Below are 18,747 nucleotides of genomic sequence, written 5' to 3' on the forward strand. Positions count from 1 at the left end.
CCAGAACCCCGGGCGTTTAAATCTGGCGTTTTCGTGAGTGGTCGCTGTCTGGAAATCTTTCACATCCTGTTTACGCCGGCTGATTTCAGCCCTTGACCACAGAGAGCTGGCAAAGAGGCCCCTGCCTGGACACAGTCTCTCTCACTCTCTCTCCCTCCATCCCTCTCTCTCTCCCTCCATCCCCCTCTCTCTCCCTCCATCCCTCTCTCTCTCCCTCCATCTCTCTCCTTCCATCCCTCTTTCTCTCTCTCCATCCCTCTCTCTCTCCCTCCATCCCTCTCTCTCTCCCTCCATCCCTCTCTCCCTCCCTCCATCCCTCTCTCTCTCCATCCCTCTCTCTCCCTCCATCTCTCTCCCTCCATCCCTCTCTCTCTCTCTCTCTCCATCCCTCTCTCTCTCTCTCCATCCCTCTCTCTCCCTCCATCCCTCTCTCTCTCTCCATCCCTCTCTATCCCTCCATCTCTCTCCCTCCATCCCTCTCTCCCTCCATCTCTCTCCCTCCATCCCTCTCTCTCTCTCTCTCCCTCCATCCCTCCCTCTCTCTCTCTCTCCCTCCATCCCTCTCTCTCCCTCCCTCTCAACTCAAACCAGACGAAAGCGTCTTACTATGAACTTAAAGGTAAACTCCCTGTAGCTTTGATAACACATCTCTGACCACAGAGACCCATGCGGTGAGTGAATCACAATCAGCCCAGTTCCTCGGTAGAAGTCACTGCAAGCAGAGAATATGTATTTTTCATTCAAATAAAAAAAGATAATCCATTTTACATTTGCTTAAAGAAGGTATGTCAATGAATGTGATATTTACAGTATCCGCCATGGTATCAATATTCCAGGATATGTGTTTCTCTATGAAGGGGGTTGTTGTAGGGGGCCTAGTTTCATGCTTGTGATATTGTATTATGAGTGAACGGTTCCCTGACATCATTATGCAGATTTACAAGGGAACAACGGGAGAATACAATGAAGGACTAAACACACAGAAAAGGTCAAAGGTCAGTCTGTCCTCCATGAGAACCGCTAGGTCTTTGTTTGTTTGTTTATTTTGGGTCTTTGTTGTTGTTTTGGGTCAAAGTTCCTTCCTCCCTTCCTTCAGTCCTCCTCCTCCTCCTCCTCCCCCTCCTCCTCTTCCTCCTCCTCCTGCGTCAGCGGCACTTGCAGGACTTGACCACCATGTTGGAGAGCTGCTCAACGCGCGGCGTCCGGCCCATGAAGTAGACGATGGTGAGCGGCTCCAGGTCCTGAGGGACGCAGCAGGGCGACGCCGACGCCTCCGGGTTCAGCTTGTTATACAGGGGAAGGATCTGGAACAAACACGGGGTTCAGCTCGTTATACAGGGTTCAGCTCGTTATACAGGGTTCAGCTCGTTATACAGGGGAAGGATCTGGAACAAACACAGGGTTCAGCTCGTTATACAGGGGAAGGATCTGGAACAAACACAGGGTTCAGCTCGTTATACAGGGGAAGGATCTGGACAAACACAGGGTTCAGCTCGTTATACAGGGGAAGGATCTGGACACACAGGGTTCAGCTCGTTATACAGGGGAAGGATCTGGACAAACACAGGCAGAGATTACTCATCACTTTATCTTTAACATTAACATTTATAATTGTAACTGTTAAATAAAATACTACCAGGATTCTCCCTCTTAAGCACCTATTGTATTTATATTTTGCTACTCTTGCACTTTGCCTTCAGCACTAGATTATGCTCTTAGTCACTTGTTTAGAAAAGAGATGCCCTTGTGAGTTCTGGTGTGTGTTAATGTGTCAAATGTATTATTTTATTTTTAGCGGGTTTTTTCTTCCATCATATTTTCCCTGTTTTTAAGTTCATTTCATGTCTATTTTTATGCGAAGTGTGTGAGAGAGATAGCAACAAAGTATGTGTGTGTGTGTGTGTGTGTGCGTGCGTGCGTGCGTGCGTGCGTGCGCGCGCGTGCGTGAGGGACAATGAGAGGGAGAGAGAGTTACCATGGTAACCCACCATGTTGTAGTGGTTGTCTGCGCTCCAGAGGTAGGGGCAGCTGCCAGCGCAGAAGTTGGCACGGTAACCCTTGGGCTCATGGATCCACTTCCAGTTGAGGTCGCGTCTGAAGTCGATGTAGAGCGATCGCAGACAGCAGCCCTGGTCAGAGTTCCTACAGAACCACAAACACAGCCCTGGTCTGAGTTCCTACAGAACCACAGAGTCAGACACAGCCCTGGTCTGAGTTCCTACAGAACCACAGAGTCAGACACAGCCCTGGATGAGTTCCTACAGAACCACAGAGTCAAACACAGCCCTGGTCGGAGTTCCTACAGAACCACAGAGTCAAACACAGCCCTGGTCTGAGTTCCTACAGAACCACAGAGTCAAACACAGCCCTGGTCTGAGTTCCTACAGAACCACAGAGTCAAACACAGCCCTGGTCAGAGTTCCTACAGAACCACAGAGTCAGACACAGCCCTGGTTTTAGTTCCTACAGAACCACAGAGTCAAACACAGCCCTGGTCTGAGTTCCTACAGACCCACAGAGTCAGACACAGCCCTGGTCTGAGTTCCTACAGAACCACAGAGTCAAACACAGCCCTGGTCAGAGTTCCTACAGAACCACAGAGTCAGACACAGCCCTGGTTTTAGTTCCTACAGAACCACAGAGTCAGACACAGCCCTGGTCTGAGTTCCTACAGAACCACGGAGTCAAACACAGCCCTGGTCTGAGTTCCTACAGAACCACAGAGTCAGAGCCCTGGTCTGAGTTCCTACAGAACCACGGAGTCAAACACAGCCCTGGTTTGAGTTCCTACAGAACCACAGAGTCAGACACAGCCCTGGTCAGAGTTCCTACAGAACCACAGAGTCAGAGCCCTGGTCTGAGTTCCTACAGAACCACGGAGTCAGACACAGCCCTGGTCTGAGTTCCTGCAGAACCACAGAGTCAAACACAGCCCTGGTCTGAGTTCCTACAGAACCACAGAGTCAAACACTGAGTCTGGTCTTACCGGGAGCAGGTGGGGGGGTCTGGTCTTAAAACTAATTAAAGGTGAAGGGGTCTAGTGTCTGGTCTTACCGGGAGCAGGTGGTGGTGTCTGGTCTTACCGGGAGCAGGTGGTGGTGTCTGGTCTTACCGGGAGCAGGGGGTGGTGTCTGGTCTTACCGGGAGCAGGTGGTGGGTTCTGGTCTTACCGGGAGCAGGTGGAGGGGTCTGGTGTCAGGTCTTACCGGGAGCAGGTGGTGGTGTCTGCAGCGGCCGCCCTCCTCTTGCGGGTCTTCTTGCCCGGGTTGTCCAGCCTGTCGCTGGGCAGCAGGGTGAGGATGAGGTGGGGTGTCTTGGTGCTGAACTCCACCTGGCCCTTGGCCAACTCCGGCTTCCTTGCCTGGCGGAGAAACTCGTCATCCACACCTACGGAGGGGGGGTAGTTGAGTGCAGCAGAAGGGGTAAACAGTGACCATGTCCCAGACGAGGATTGAAGACAAACCTAGACCTGACAATTCACCTGAATCCTAATGTAGCCTTAGTCTGTGTCTGGGGAAACGAGCCCCACCTCTAGTTTGAACATGCAGTCAATCTCACACAGGACTGTTTTCATTTCTCAAAACTCGCCTCTTCAAGAGGTATTACTATGATTCTCCCTCTTAAGCCCCTATTTAAGCAATAAACCACGAGAGGCCGTGTGTTATAGTGATTTTATAACAGCTAGGGGGCGTTGTTAGGCACGACGCGAAGCGGAGTAAAACCCCCCTAGCTGTTATAAAATCACTATAACACACGGCCTCGGCTTTTTTAAACGGTTACTACAGCTATTAGTGTAAAATAGACACACAGCAATGTGAAATATTAACATTTATTCAAAACGAAGCATCATTCCCTCAATTCCGCGGAGCAAAATAGTTCCCCTAACAAAAGGGTTGCCAAGAACAACAACAACTACAATGCATTGGATCAAATGGGAGGCGCATTAATACTGAAAATGGAATGATATGCGGTCCCAGGTGTGTGTTACAAATTATTTTAACACGGCTTCCAGCCAATCAGAATCAAGAACCAGAACTAACCGTTGTATAATTCTATTTTGCTACTCTTGCACTTTGCCTTCACCACTAGATTATGCTCTTTGACAGTTGTTTAGAAAGGAGATGCACTTATTCTAGTGAGCAGTAGCACACTGACTACCTATGTTAAACGCAATTATTGTTAGTCACTTTGGATAAAAGTGTCTGCTAAATGACTGTAATGTAATGTGATTCCTATACGAGGTTATTATGAGCGGTGAGTTGAACACGGCTGGATAAGCGGATGAATGAGGCCACACACCTGCGAAGCGAGCCTCCAGCTCCTCACTCTTGTTGGGGACGATGTTGTTCGTCGAGGGAACAAATGTGCAGCAAGGGCAGTGGACCCCCAGCTTGAGACCCAGGTTCATCTCTGCAGGGGACGGAAAAAAGAGAGAACGAGATTAAGTTAAAGCTGCGGTCATTGATTTTATTTTACCACTAGATGGCAGTAAGTTGCTCGCGCTCAAACCAACGGCTGAAACGAACGTCCAGAGCCATATGTTATATTATATATCATAATATGTGCTTATATATCATAATATGTGCCTTATATATCATAATATGTGCCTTATATGTCATAATGTTTGTCTTATATATCATAATATGTGCCTTATATATCATAAGGATGCAGGGAGCAAGGGCGTAGGCCAGCTATTGACAACACAGGCAGAAATGCAGGAATAACAACAGCCAGGTCACCGGTAGGGGTGAGTCATTGAACTAGGATGCCATTAGGACGCCATTAGGACGCCATTAGGACGCCATTAGGACGCCATTAGGACGCCATTAGGATGCCATTAGGATGCCATTAGGACGCTATGGCTCAATTAAATCATCTGATATTAGGTGGTTTTAATTAGTTTTGACAATATGCATAAAATCAATGAATGCAGCTTTAAACAATAAATCCACATGGGTTTGAATGTTATCTTGAGTAGATGATGATGATGATGAAGATGATGATCAAGGTGGTGGTGATGACACATAAAGCTGGTGACACGCTGGGTATCACCTGACCTGGATCAGCCAACCAGTCCTTCACAGTCTCGGTGACGTCGACAGACAGCCATCCCCCCTTGGTCCGGGGGCGCACGGTTCGAGAGTCGATGTAGCGCTGTGAGGGGCTAGTCGCATCGTCCGCCTTCAGCACCTTAGACAGAGAGAGAGAGAGAGAGACAGAGAGACAGAGAGAGAGAGAGAGAGAGACAGAGAGAGAATGAGAGAGAAAAAAGAGACAGAATGAGAGAAAGAGAGACAGAGAATGAGAGCGAAAGAGACAATGAGAGAGAGAGAATGAGGGAGAGAATGAGAGAGAGAATGAGAGAGAATGAGAGAGAATGAGAGAGAAAGAGACAGAGAATGAGAGAAAGAGAGAGAGAATGAGAGAGAGACAAAGAGACAGAATGAGAGAGAGACAGAGAATGAGAGAGAGAGAGAGAGAAAGAGAGAGAATGAGAGAGACAAAGAGACAGAATGAGAGAGACAGAGAGATGGAGAGAGTGAGTGACAGAGGAAAAGGACAGGTTTTAACCCTTTGAATGCTCTTCGATGTCTGTGGCTGACCTCCAACTTACTGTAGCAGATATAGCAAATTTTCTGGCGTCAACTTATATGTAGTACACATGGAAGGTGCTATTGAAATAATGTGTGTGTGTGTGTGTGTGTGTGTGTGTGTTTGTGTGCTGTGACACTTTGTGCCATGTGGCCTTGTGAGACCATCCTGATCTCACAAGCTCACTTTCTACAGAGTGAAACTGAATGTGAGCTCGCTAGATCAGAATGGTCTCAAAAGCCTGTGTGTGTGTGTGTGTGTGTGTGTGTGTGTGTGTGTGTGTGTGTGTGTGTGTGTGTGTGTGTGTGTGTGTGTGTGTGACGTGTGTACCTGGTAGATTTCCACTCTCTGCTCAGTAGTGCGTGCCTGTGGGTTGGGCGCTCGGTAGATTCTGAACTCTGCCTTGACCAGCGAGCTGGAGTTCAGGTCCACCCCGCTCACATCGAAGTCCACCACTCTGTAGTACGGACTGGGGGGCACAGGGTTCACTGCATCTAGGGGGGAGTTGGAGAGAGGCTCAGTTCACTCATAAATAAAATCACATTATAGAACTTGATCATTTATCAGACAGTAGGCTACAATATCTAGACAATATGATGGCTGAGTGATGTGACTGCCATTCTTAACAAAGTGTATTGAGCAATGTCATGAATATCAAGTACTAAGTGACACAAGAGTCCCAGAGGTGTCAGATAAAGGAAGGGCAATTAGGCCTATGTTCGGAGAGCATCACGCATGCGTAATTGTAACGTATTTTTGGTATTCATGTATCACTGGAGCGCGCAAGAGTTCAAGATAAATTCTTGCCATGTCATATGATGATGATGAAGATGATGATGGTGATGATGGTGGTCAACACTCACTGGTGTCCGTGCGTGGCGGAAGCATGTCTATGCGCTGAACCTCTTTCGCGTAATAGTCCTCCTCGCTGCTCTCCCGGTCGCACGCGGCCTCGGCCTGGCGCGCACGCTCCTTCAGCAGCTCCCTCGTGCTGTTGTAGAGGAGCATGACCTCGGCGGGCACGGTACCGGGAGACGGGGTCACGTTAACGGGCTCCGGTGGGCTGCGGATGCGGAGTTTGCTGAGGATCTGGCCGCGGACCGCCTCGATGCGCTTGGACTTGGTGTCGTCCAGAGTGAAGGAGCGGCAGGTGGAGAGCCCCTCCGCGGAGAGGGTCATTCGGAGAAGCAGGAGAGCGAAGTGGGGAAGCCACATGATCCAGTGATGGAAGGGGAGCACCGTGTCCCTCGGCTCCATGCGTAATGTGATAACTCCTCTCTCCACCAGCACGGTGGCGCACGGTGCTGTCCGCTGCGCGCGGGGTCCCGTTAACGCACTGCCGGTCAGTGCCTGAGGATTTTCTGATTGCAAGATATTTTTTGAATAGGCTCTTTGTAATTTATTTTAGATAGTTTCTAAAAGAAGCAGTCATCTTCGACATTCAAAATACAAAACGGTGAATAGAAAATAAAATAAAAACTTTAGCGACCACCCGCATTGTGGAGCTCAGCCCATGTCGTGATTCTTTAGCAAAACTCGCTTAAATCACTAGTCTAACTGTATCCTTCACTGTAACTGTATCCTGTGTCCTTCATCTTCGTCTCTGAGAGCCATATCGGAGTTAAAAATTATTTTCCCCAACGACGAGGACAAGCCCCCATAAAAGGCCAACTTATATAGGCTACTCAATAAACTAAATACATTACATTTTCGGGAGTCGTATGAGTTTTCTCACAAAGTGGTTCGAGCTGAGCTCATAAAGTGCGGAAATCATAAAATCCTGTATGAGAGCGACCCTTATGCTCTTAAAAATATAAACTCCCCCAGAAATCCTTCAGTATATCATGGAGAAGAGAGCAACGGTTGCTGGTGCGGTTCCATCTTTACAGTCCACCATTTGAAAAAAATCAGGTCTGGGGCCAAATCCGTTCATTCCTCTGCTATGAGAAACTCGACCTGCAGCTTCAGTCTGCAACTCCAACGTATCAACTGAATATGAGAGTGGGAGAGACTGGGGAGAGAGAGAAAGAGAGGGGGGGTAGAGGGAGAGAGAGGGAGAGATAGAGGGAGATTGCAGACCATGTGAGTGATTGGATGTGAGAGGTGAGGGTGGGGTTCTACCACCAAAGTAATGGGTGTGTGTCATTATGTAGGCATCTCCCTCATCAGAGCGTGCAGACACACGCGTGACACGCGCGCGCGCGCACACACACACACACACACACACACACACACACACACACACACTCCGTCTCTCCTAAAAATCTTAGGAATTTGTCTTTGTTTGTGCCAGCCTCCCCTACCCAGGCTGGGGCACGTCACAGCCTAACTTTATATGACCAGAGCTGAATCCACTAATCAATGTCCGTGGCATCAAAACGCTTAGAGTAAGGTAACTAATACTATGCCATCCGTGAATAAAGACTTTGGGATGTTTTTTCCCCTTCAGTCTCCGTGACGTCTACCTTAGAAAGTATAGGTTACAGCTACACACGGTACTTATTTCTATCTTTTAATTTCCACGTGCTCAGATAATAAATGTGTCCCTGATATTGAGTCCCTCCACCCGTGTCCCTCCCTGTCTTTCTCTCTCTCTCTCTCTCTGTCTCTCTCTCTCTCCTGCCCACAGTCGTTTTCTTTCTTTTTCTTTCTCTTCTTCCCCGTCTCATGGTTAATTACAGCTCAGGAGGACCGGGACCGTTAATCTGTCAGAGCTTTTATTGCCGCGCTCTCACCATCCCATTATCGTTATTATAGTCTCGGCAGCGGCGCTGTAATTGCAGTAAGTAGAAGGAAAGGTAGTAGAGACGGGGAAGGAGCGAGGCGCAGGGGCCCCGGGGCCTTGTGGTCTGGTCTGGCATGCGCCTCATTCCTGCTCCACTCTAAAAACGATAACGCTGCTTCGCCCCGGGAACAGGCAGGCTCTTGTTTGGACGTGGTTGTTAATACTGAGTCTTAGTTCAGTAGAACCCCTTTTGTTCTCTCTGCCGTTCCTCCGTCCTAGTCAAACACACTTGTCTACGTGGAATCCGAGGTTGTTTGGCATCCATTACCTCTGACCTGGGGGCGTTTGGATTGATCCGTGATGGTTGGTTGTGGTATTGCAGTGTGTGGGTTCAAAAATATTTCCTCCAAAACAACTTAGCCCTGGCGCTTTTCCGCTCCTCAGAGCCAAATATAGTCAGGCCTCCGCCACGTCATCCCTCTCTCAGCACTTTCTCTACCCTGGAACCAGCAGAGCTGAGGGTATAGTCCACAGATTTATTACATCTAAACATAGTTTTTCTTTCATTCTTGGCAGTGCAGTAGGCCCACGCTCAGATTTTGCTTGGAAATGTGTCCCAGTCAATGTTCCATATCCACATCCTGGCATTCTAAACTTGTCAGAAACACATTTTGAGGTGCTTTATACATAATCTTCTGCATATTCTGAGATTCCTAGATGATATACTGTTATATCTGTGTACATGTTACAAAAATGGAAAGGCAGAAGGAAGTATATTACCAAGAATGTCACTTTTATTGAAAAAAAAAAAAATGCAACCAAACCTTAAAATATACAAATAAACAAAACAAAATCACCTCACAAGTAGGAGAACATGGGGCACCATTCTGTGACGCCCAGGTGCTCCAACTGTACAAACAATCTTCTCACACTCCCGATATCAGACATAGTCCAGGATGGGCTTCACCCACAATGCCGGCGGCTTCCATACAAAGCTTACATCGAGAGGGTGTGGGGTTTTACCGTACTACATGGAGGTGTATTTCTCATATCTAGAGAGAGAGAGGGGTCTCTCCGGGGGCCACTCCCCCTCGCTATGATTCGTCCTCGTGGAGCAGCATGTTGGGGACCCCCCGGGTGATGGGGAACTCACGGCCAGACTCCGGACACTGCAGACACCCCTCAATCACCTCCACCTGGAGAAAAACACAAGACCAGACAGAAACAGGTCACCTCACCTTCAGCTGGCTGAGAAGGCCTGGTGTGCAGTGGTGAATTTCCACAGTATTTTTTATCTCGCCTTTACTGCATCTGACCACTAGAGGTCCTTATGCAGCAACAAATATGATTAAGAAATAACAGATGAGCCATGTACTGGAGATAGTGTGGTACTCTCACTTGCACATCAATACGAGCTAGAAATACTATTAATGGTTTCTGGAAAATGGATGTATGTGTTCTCATGATAGAGAACTCAGTGAGGAGTTCTCAGAGCCCTTTTCCACCAAAAGAACTCTGGTTCGTGAACCGGTTCGTTCCAAAATTCCTGGAACCTTGGTTCTGTCCAGAGAACGGGCCCGCGTTTCGACCAGTTTTGAGATGAACCGTTGTACGTCAGCCCACTCCCATGATGTCACGGTTCGCACTGAAAAACCTACTATTTTGTGGTGCCGGTTCAGAACTAGCTTTCAGGTTCCCGAACTCATTTATTTTTGGTCGAAATGCTCGGAACCATTCAAAATTAGGTTCACGGACCGGCACCGAACCGGTTCCCTCTTGGTGGAAAAGGCCCATCAGAGAACCCAGTGAGGAGTTCTCAGAGAACCCAGTGAGAAGTTCTCAGAGAACCCAGTGAGTAGTTCTTAGAGAACCCATGTGAGGAGTTCTTAGGGTTAGGCTTTGCTACTTACCTCCAGCAGAACCCTGTGTACTTTCTTCAGGAAGTCTTCATTGTTCTCATAGTCGGTCATCAGCTCAGTCGGCAGGTCCTGCATGTGACCAAGCTGGAAATGCATAAACGTGACATGTTATGATACGGTCAATGTCTGTAGGGACAGGGAGAGAACTGTTTTACCCACTGAGCAAAGACACGTCTTAAAGACGTCTTTTATACGTCTTTTTTGGACGTCCAAAGACATCCAATTAGGAGCCAGAATGAATGTTTTTTTTTTACGTTCAGATATTGAACCCGTTTTGCACGTCCACAGACGTCTTAGAGGGGTCCAAGCCAGACGTGTGAATATTGAGGGGTCCAGCAGACGAACACACGGGGTTCAGGACCGACGGACGTTATTAAGACGTGATCTGAACGTCTCCCTGACGTTGCGTGTTTGCTGGGTAGTGATGAGCTGGACATATTACTGTACTATACGTAAATGATGTACACAACGCTTGATAGCTTCTTCTCGGGGGCTCACAGAAAGACATCAGACACATCAGTGATCAGACACATCAGTGATCAGTCTGTAGTATATTTTTACACTGTATTACACTGTATTACATCAATACATTTGTATTACTCTCATGTAGTAATCAATTTACTAAGAATAATGAATAAACTTCACTTTAGGTAGAACTTTGTTAACTTAAGTAGTTTAACATCTAGATGACAACATATGTCCTGTCTTGAGTCAACATTCCTTTGTCCTTGAGTCAATAAAGTTAACACCTCTGGAGTCTACAGTTGAAACGTGATCCTAGGAGGACACAGGAAGAACCCAGAATAGCCCCATGTCCGTAGGGGGGCAGAGCTCAGTGACCTGTTGACCAATTACAAGACTAGTTGATCAGATCTGTGTTAATGTACATCCCTTGTATGCAAATTTGTTTGTCATGTGATATTTGGCCTGAAGCCAAGATATAAGCTCGCCACCTCGTAAAAGAACCTTAGTATTGCCGAAGATTTGACCTGTGAGGCGTGCTCAATAAATTGTTGATTTGACCACATTTTTCTCCTGAAGTACCTTTTTGACCCAAAAGTTAAGAACTGAAATATACCACAAGTCTTTTAACCTCCCTGAACAGTTATAAAAGGACCCACTCACCCCCTCGGCCGCCTGAACCAAAGCGCCCCACTCCAGCTTCGGGATCATTCGGCTCACGAACTGAGGGTTGAACTCCACCTCGTTCACCTTCACCTCCGTCGCCTGCGGATTGAGAACCGACGGATTGTGATAAAACTGGATTCATCATGACATTAGTATGTCATAAGACTGTATTGATCATGACATTAGTATGTCGTCCATTACATTAGCTGGACGTGAACAACGACGTGCACAGTGATGATTCCACACTTGACTTTTACCTTGATAATGAGGGGATATCCTTTGGTTACCCCTTTCACGTGGGACGTCAGCATGTTGTGCGTCAGTAGTTTCATCGTTACAATAAAATATACGCTATCTTCTGAGAAGAAAACACCCTCCTAAGAAAACTGTTTATCGGCAATGTTTCAGAATTTGTCGGAGATTCTTCCCAATATGTGACTACATGTGGACCGGAAGTTTTGATGGTGCGTCGGGTCATGTTTCCCTCGCACTTGGACTAACTCTCCTAACGTTCCGGGCGTGTAGAGCATGTCGTAGGCAGTGACAATTACAAAGAGCCTATTCAAAAAAGTGACAAAGAAGACTATGCTGGAATAAAATTTACATAATTATAAATACTAGTTTTTTTTGTGCGTGGCTGTAAGCCAGTGCACCATAGATAGCATTTGTCTGGTTGTTCCTCCCTCCTTCCCTCCCTCCATCCCTCCATCCAGTTGACCTGCAGTTCTATGTTGCCACCACAAGAGGCAGTGGTCCCAGCACACCAACATAAATACACTATGACACCACACACTTTCCAGATTCTTGGTAGTATAGTGAATAAAGTGTGTGACTCCCATGCAGGAAGGTCAGGGGTTCAATCCCTGGCTTGTGGGTGAAGTAAATATTTTTTTGTCACTGGATGTTATAGAAGCTATGGAAAAATGTGGTTACCTGGTGGTGCTATGTCAGTTATTGAATTAATGTGCAGTAATTGAACATTTTAAATACTGTTTTGAAATTATACCTCCAGTATAGGTGTCTCAGTAATTACCCATTATATATTAGGCTATACTTTGCATGTATTTACCAGGTATATATTTAGTAATTGGGAGACTATGAAAGGAAGGGTTACCCCAAAAATGTTCAGAGTAAGTTAATTTAGCAATAGAAATCCATAAGCCTAGGGCCAATGGGCCTAGGATATAGACAATAAACTACCGGTGGAATGGTGGTGGAGCAATAGTGGGAGCATTTCAGATTACTAGCGGACCGCTGTCCCTGATGCTAATAATCCACCAGAGGTCCACTTGCCATTCGATGTGCAAATGGACAGGAACCAGCCAGTGGATTCGGCCGGAGATCAGCCAGCTCGTCCATCAGGGACCCGCTGTAGGTCCGCTAGCCTTGTGATATCTCGGTTTATCTCTTACCTTTGTCCAGAAACAGAAGTTGAACCAATTACAGAAAAATAGCTAACGTTACAGGAATCATCAGTGTAACTGCTTTAGCCACTGACCGCTTCCATTAATCTTATGGATGCTGCTGCTAGTTGTGAGCTCATGAGCTAACTGGCTATCCCGCTCTCATTGTGCTGGATTAGCATTGGAAGCATTGGAACTGATGTGTCCAGGCGACAAGACCTATCTTAATTTATCAGACATTATTTCATGTCATTTCAATTCACAGCTATTTCAGTGGCATGACTAGTTTCCGTCCTACCAGTCCTGAACAGAAACAAGCCAGCCACGCACATAAGCCAGGCTGGACCTGGTTAATGATTGATAGTGTAACAAAATATCATTCATTTAGGGAAAATGTAAACAAAAACAGAATTCAGCTTTTTATAATGAAGTTTTATTTTTTTGTATTAATTTGTGTACTCATTTGATTTTTGTTATATACATGTAATTCATACTTCTTATGATAGTAGATAGTAATTTCACACACAGGTGTGACAAATATAACCAACCTGTCACCCTCACAAGATACCACTGACCCACAAACATGCACAACACAACCGCACTCTCTCTGTATCGCTCTGACACACAAACATACCACAACACAACACACATCCCCGAAACTCACTGAACAAAAGATAAAAATGTAAAACTTTTTTTTTAACCACGAACCCCCTTCCTTTCTTTTACCTAGTCTCACATCCCAAAACGATATTACTTTGAAAATGAATATTATACTTATGAATATTTGTGTAACATAATAAAAAAATAAAAAAAAATAAAAAAAGAACAGAAAGGCAACTAATTAGATGAGTCAAGCAAGTGTTTTGGACAGGAGCCAGACTAGAGCAGGTCAGAAGTTCAAACTTCGATAAACAGCGACTTAAACGTATTTCCTAGTGTCAAGCACCAATGCCAAGGGGAGACGTGATATGAAGCCACTTTGTTATTGGTCTGTTCAATACAGACGCAGCCCGTCTGCAGTACAACCAACACACCCTCCTGCTCAAACATGTATTCAGACAGGCTTCAGGACAGAGGAAGGCACTACAACTAGTTAGAAACCAAAGGGGGGAGGACACCCGACACTGAACAAGCTTTATGGCACGAATAACGACACACAGAGATGAAGGAGAGGGGTGAGAGTTGTGCAGTGAGGTCATGAGGTCAGGGGGAGAACATGGATGACCTTCCAACCTCTGTAAGGAGCTCCACAAAGGCTGCTTCACCATAGCTCTTCTTCCCACTATCCGTCAGTCCCGTATGTCCCAGTTCTCCAACCTTTTCCTTTCTTGTGTTCTACCTGTCCTCAATCCTGTACGGGACCTCAGCCAAGTTAAGTGTTGGTGTAAGAGTCGACTATTACCTCAGAGTAGTAGGGAAGAGGACACACGTCATAGAAATGGTTGGAGATGTGTGACAAAGTCTCACAGAGCAGACGAGCTCTGACCAGAGACATCCTCACACAAGCCCTGACCAGGTCATCCTCTTGCTCCTTACTCCCTAGACACAGCAGTGCCAATCTGAGAGGGTCACATAGGTAGAAGCAAGATGGTGGAAACCCATCAGTCTATCCACACACATCCAAGGTTTAGGACCTGGGGCTTTCCTTTGGGAGAGGGCCGCAGTGTGACCACCCAAACCCAGTTGACCTCAACTATCCTGGACGTGGAGAGATACTCATCAACATTGTTCAATCACACAGCTTCCTTTGTGGGTTCTGACGGTGAACCAGGAAGTCAGCTGAGGTGGGTGACAGAGTTATGTTTGCATTCAAGGAAGGTGAAGAGTAGCTCTGTCTGTCTGCATCCTGTACTGCCGAGAGGGGGAGGAGCTGAGCACTAACTGATTGCATCGGAGAATAGTAAGATAAATGTTAAGCATCTATCTCCGTGTATCTGGAGGGAGTCGGGTCAAACTGGGAAGTCAGTCACTCTGCAGTAGTTATGTTTTTTGTTTTTTTTTGCATTAAAACACACATGCTCACATCATTCATTCATTCATTCGTTCATTCATTCATTCATTCCAGCATTCACCCCTTCATCAGTTCACTCCCAAATCGATGTCACACGACCACGGCTGAGAACACCCTTTCCTACGGGGATCACTCATGGCTGTCTTCGTTGCGCCACTTTAGGAAGTCCTCCTTCCGCGCGTCCGGCTTGATTTGGTTCCTCATCCCGCCGAGCAGGTTGGACGTCGCCTCGGAGGCCACTATTAAGGGACGGACCACGGTTGGCGGGATCTGCCGCAGGACTCCGCCCACGGCGCCGGGCAGCCCCTTCTGGTCGTGCCCGCGAGACGCCACGTCGCACAGGGTCTGGGCCGTGTCGATCACCCCCTGGGACAGAGGGGAGGAGGCGAGCGTTTGAGAGGGAGAGGGGGCTCGTGTCTGAGGGGGTGTTATTCTAGCGCAAAGCATTATGGGTATTTGCTCTTCATAAAACCTTGAATAAAAACACAAAAAAATGAAAAAAGCAAACAAACTCAATGGATTTTAAAGAGAAAAGCAGAGCAGTTACCTCTCGGACCGTGTCGTAGGCCTTGGCCACGCCCTCTCGGAGGTCGGCAGGCTGGGGGGCGTGCCGGGGGCGCGAGGAGGGGGGCGTGGGGGACAGGATCTCGTACACAGTCTCGGCCGTAGCCTGGAGGGGGTGGGGAGCAGCAGAGAGAGCAGTCAGGAGAGAGCAGCAGAGAGAGCAGTCAGGAGAGAGCAGTCAGGAGAGGGCAGTCAGGAGAGAGCAGTCAGGAGGGAGCAGCAGAGAGAGCAGTCAGGAGGGAGCAGCAGGGAGAGCAGTCAGGAGGGAGCAGTCAGGAGAGGGCAGTCAGGAGAGAGCAGCAGGGAGAGCAGTCAGGAGAGAGCAGCAGAGAGAGCAGTCAGGAGAGAGCAGTCATGAGGGAGCAGCAGGGAGAGCAGTCAGGAGAGCAGCAGGGAGAGCAGTCAGGAGGGAGCAGTCAGGAGAGAGCAGCAGAGAGAGCAGTCAGGAGGGAGCAGTCAGGAGAGAGCAGCAGAGAGAGCAGTCAGGAGGGAGCAGCAGGGAGAGCAGTCAGGAGAGAGCAGTCAGGAGGGAGCAGCAGGGAGAGCAGTCAGGAGAGAGCAGTCAGGAGAGAGCAGTCAGGAGAGAGCAGTCAGGAGAGAGCAGTCAGGAGGGAGCAGTCAGGAGAGAGCAGCAGAGAGAGCAGTCAGGAGAGAGCAGTCAGGAGAGAGCAGTCAGGAGGGAGCAGTCAGGAGAGAGCAGTCAGGAGGGAGCAGTCAGGAGAGAGCAGTCAGGAGAGAGCAGTCAGGAGAGAGCAGTCAGGAGGGAGCAGCAGAGAGAGCAGTCAGGAGAGAGCAGTCAGGAGAGAGCAGCAGAGAGAGAGCAGTCAGGAGGGAGCAGCAGAGAGAGCAGCAGAGAGAGCAGTCAGGAGGGAGCAGTCAGGAGAGAGCAGTCAGGAGGGAGCAGTCAGGAGAGAGCCGTCAGGAGAGAGCAGTCAGGAGAGAGCAGCAGAGAGAGCAGTCAGGAGGGAGCAGCAGAGAGAGCAGCAGAGAGAGCAGCAGGGAGAGCAGTCAGGAGAGAGCAGTCAGGAGGGAGCAGTCAGGAGAGAGCAGTTAGGAGAGAGCAGTCAGGAGAGAGCAGTCAGGAAAGAGCAGCAGAGAGAGCAGCAGGGAGAGAGCAGCAGGGAGAGCAGTCAGGAGAGCAGCAGGGAGAGCAGTCAGGAGAGAGCAGCAGAGAGAGCAGCAGGGAGAGCAGCAGAGAGAGCAGCAGGGAGAGAGCAGCAGGGAGAGCAGTCAGGAGAGCAGCAGAGAGAGCAGTCAGGAGAGAGCAGCAGAGAGAGAGCAGCAGAGAGAGCAGTCAGGAGAGAGCAGCAGGGAGAGCAGTCAGGAGGAGACCTCAGCACAAAGCTGCTCCTCAGATGACCTTAATCACAGTCCTGTAGGGTCATGACCTCTAGCTCCTGTAGGGTCATGACCTCTAGCTCCTGTAGGGTCATGACCTCTAGCTCCTGTATGAAGCAGGTCAGTCAGTGGTCAATAATAATAATAATAATGATGATGATGATGATGATGATGATGATGATTATTATTGGTCCTTACATGGTTTCATAAACGTACAGACTGTGGCCCAAGAAATTGAGAGTTGTAAATAAAGTGCAGGACTGTGTGGATCTCTAGTGACCTGGATGGGACTGTGTTGATCTCTAGTTACCTGGATGGGACTGTGTGGATCTCTAGTGACCTGGATGGGACTGTGTTGATCTCTAGTGACCTGGATGGGACTGTGTTGATCTCTAGTAACCTGGATGGGACTGTGTGGATCTCTAGTTACCTGGATGGGACTGTGTGGATCTCTAGTGACCTGGATGGGACTGTGCTGATCTCTAGTTACCTGGATGGGACTGTGTTGATCTCTAGTAACCTGGATGGGACTGTGTTGATCTCTAGTTACCTGGATGGGACTGTGCTGATCTCTAGTTACCTGGATGGGACTGTGTTGATCTCTAGTGACCTGGATGGGACTGTGTTGATCTCTAGCTACCTGGATGGGACTGTGTGGATCTCTAGTTACCTGGATGGGACTGTGTTGATCTCTAGTTACCTGGATGGGACTGTGTTGATCTCTAGTTACCTGGATGGGACTGTGTTGATCTCTAGTTACCTGGATGGGACTGTGTGGATCTCTAGTTACCTGGATGGGACTGTGTTGATCTCTAGTTACCTGGATGGGACTGTGTTGATCTCTAGTTACCTGGATGGGACTGTGTTGATCTCTAGTTACCTGGATGGGACTGTGCTGATCTCTAGTTACCTGGATGGGACTGTGTTGATCTCTAGTTACCTGGATGGGACTGTGTTGATCTCTAGTTACCTGGATGGGACTGTGTTGATCTCTAGCGACCTGGATGGGACTGTGTTGATCTCTAGTTACCTGGATGGCCTGCACCAGTCTGTTGCTGAGCTCCAGAGCAGCGGAGGCCGTGGAGGTGCCGAAGGATGCTGCCCCCCGCTGGAGACCCCGGATAATGCGTCCGTCTCGCCTGTACTGCTCTATGGGCATCCAGAACAGATCCCTCACGCCATGGACTGAACACAGGGAGAGAGAGGGGGGGGGGGGAAGAGAGGGAGGGGGAGGGGGGGGGGGAGAGAGAGAGAGAGAGGGGGGAGACAGAGGGGGTGGGGGGAAGAGAGGGAGGGTGGGGAGAGAGAGAGAGAGAGAGGGGGGGGGGGGGCAGAGGGGGGGGGGGGAGAGAGAGAGAGACAAAGGGGGGGGAGAGAGAGAGGGTGGGGAGAGGGGGGGGGGTGGGGAGAGAGGAAGGGGGGTAAGAATAAGACCAGCTACACCAAATTTACACTATATGAGGTCATATAATTATGTGGTATAATATGCAGAAAAGACAGAGCGTGAACATCGATTGACTTCAAACCATTTTCTGTACTTACAAAGCTGAACTACAGAGTGCATGGGGCCTACACCTCCCAGAATCCCCGGCAGCTGGTTCTTCCTGATGTCTGTGAGCCACTCGGTGACAGCGTACTGGATCACCTTGTCAACGCCGAGGAGTCTGGGACAAGAGAGGAAACCAGCAGGCCTCAACTAGACTGGACAACATTCAACACTCAGCTGGTCATGGTCAGGAAGTGTGATCACATGTGAAAGAGAAAGAGAGAGAGAGAGAGAAAGAGAGAAACAAAGAGGGAGAGAAAGAGAGTGAGAGAAAGAGAGAAAGAGAGAGAGTGAGAAAAAGAGAGAAACAAAGAGGGAGAGAGAGAGAGTGAGATAGAAAGAGAGAGAAAGAGTGAGAAAAAGAGAGACAGTGAGAGAGAGTGAGAAAGAGAGTGAGAGATGGAGAGAGAGGGAGAGAGAGGGAGATGGAGACAGAGAGAAGGAGAGACAGAGAGGGAGAGAGACAGAGAGAGAGGGAGAGAGAGACAGAGAGAGAGGGAGAGAGAGACAGACAGAGTGAG

The 18,747-nt window shown here is 48.4% G+C and overlaps 3 protein-coding genes across 3 annotated transcripts in view; all 3 read right to left on the reverse strand.

Annotated features, from left to right (window-relative positions):
* Positions 1–1,145: 1,145 nt before the first annotated feature.
* On the reverse strand, positions 1,146–6,807 carry tgfb5 (transforming growth factor, beta 5; the record flags this gene model as incomplete). The annotated part of the gene is made up of 7 exons (XM_084450668.1): positions 1,146–1,304; positions 1,989–2,142; positions 3,207–3,387; positions 4,300–4,410; positions 5,058–5,190; positions 5,923–6,086; positions 6,456–6,807. The coding sequence occupies 7 exons, from the start codon at positions 6,805–6,807 to the stop codon at positions 1,146–1,148; spliced, it is 1,254 nt and encodes a 417-aa protein (XP_084306794.1).
* Positions 6,808–9,139: 2,332 nt separating this feature from the next.
* On the reverse strand, positions 9,140–11,802 carry trmt112 (tRNA methyltransferase activator subunit 11-2). Its single transcript, XM_084450682.1, has 4 exons — positions 11,622–11,802; positions 11,362–11,463; positions 10,228–10,320; positions 9,140–9,513 (listed from the first exon to the last, which is right to left on the reverse strand). The coding sequence occupies exons 1-4, from the start codon at positions 11,694–11,696 to the stop codon at positions 9,412–9,414; spliced, it is 372 nt and encodes a 123-aa protein (XP_084306808.1). The 5' UTR covers positions 11,697–11,802; the 3' UTR covers positions 9,140–9,411.
* A 1,389-nt stretch (positions 11,803–13,191) lies between these two features.
* atg2a (autophagy related 2A) overlaps positions 13,192–18,747 on the reverse strand; it is a 20,508-nt gene continuing 14,952 nt past the window's right edge. Inside the window, 4 exon segments of the mRNA XM_084451015.1 lie at positions 13,192–15,144; positions 15,326–15,448; positions 17,711–17,865; positions 18,223–18,344. Coding sequence (XP_084307141.1) covers positions 14,908–15,144; positions 15,326–15,448; positions 17,711–17,865; positions 18,223–18,344 — 637 coding nt within the window. The 3' untranslated portion in view covers positions 13,192–14,907.

Source organism: Borostomias antarcticus (assembly GCF_949987555.1).
Source record: "Borostomias antarcticus genome assembly, chromosome: 16".
In the NCBI taxonomy this organism is placed as follows: domain Eukaryota; kingdom Metazoa; phylum Chordata; class Actinopteri; order Stomiiformes; family Stomiidae; genus Borostomias; species Borostomias antarcticus.

Bases quoted from the DNA above. Each gene is read 5' to 3' on its own strand.
- trmt112 (XM_084450682.1), bottom strand. From the start codon at position 11,696: ATGAAACTACTGACGCACAACATGCTGACGTCCCACGTGAAAGGGGTA. The intron at 10,321-11,361 runs GTGAGTGGGTCC...ATGCATTTCCAG, and splicing joins TGGTTCAGGCGGCCGAGGGG to CTTGGTCACATGCAGGACCT. The intron at 9,514-10,227 runs GTAAGTAGCAAA...GTTTTTCTCCAG, and splicing joins TACACAGGGTTCTGCTGGAG to GTGGAGGTGATTGAGGGGTG.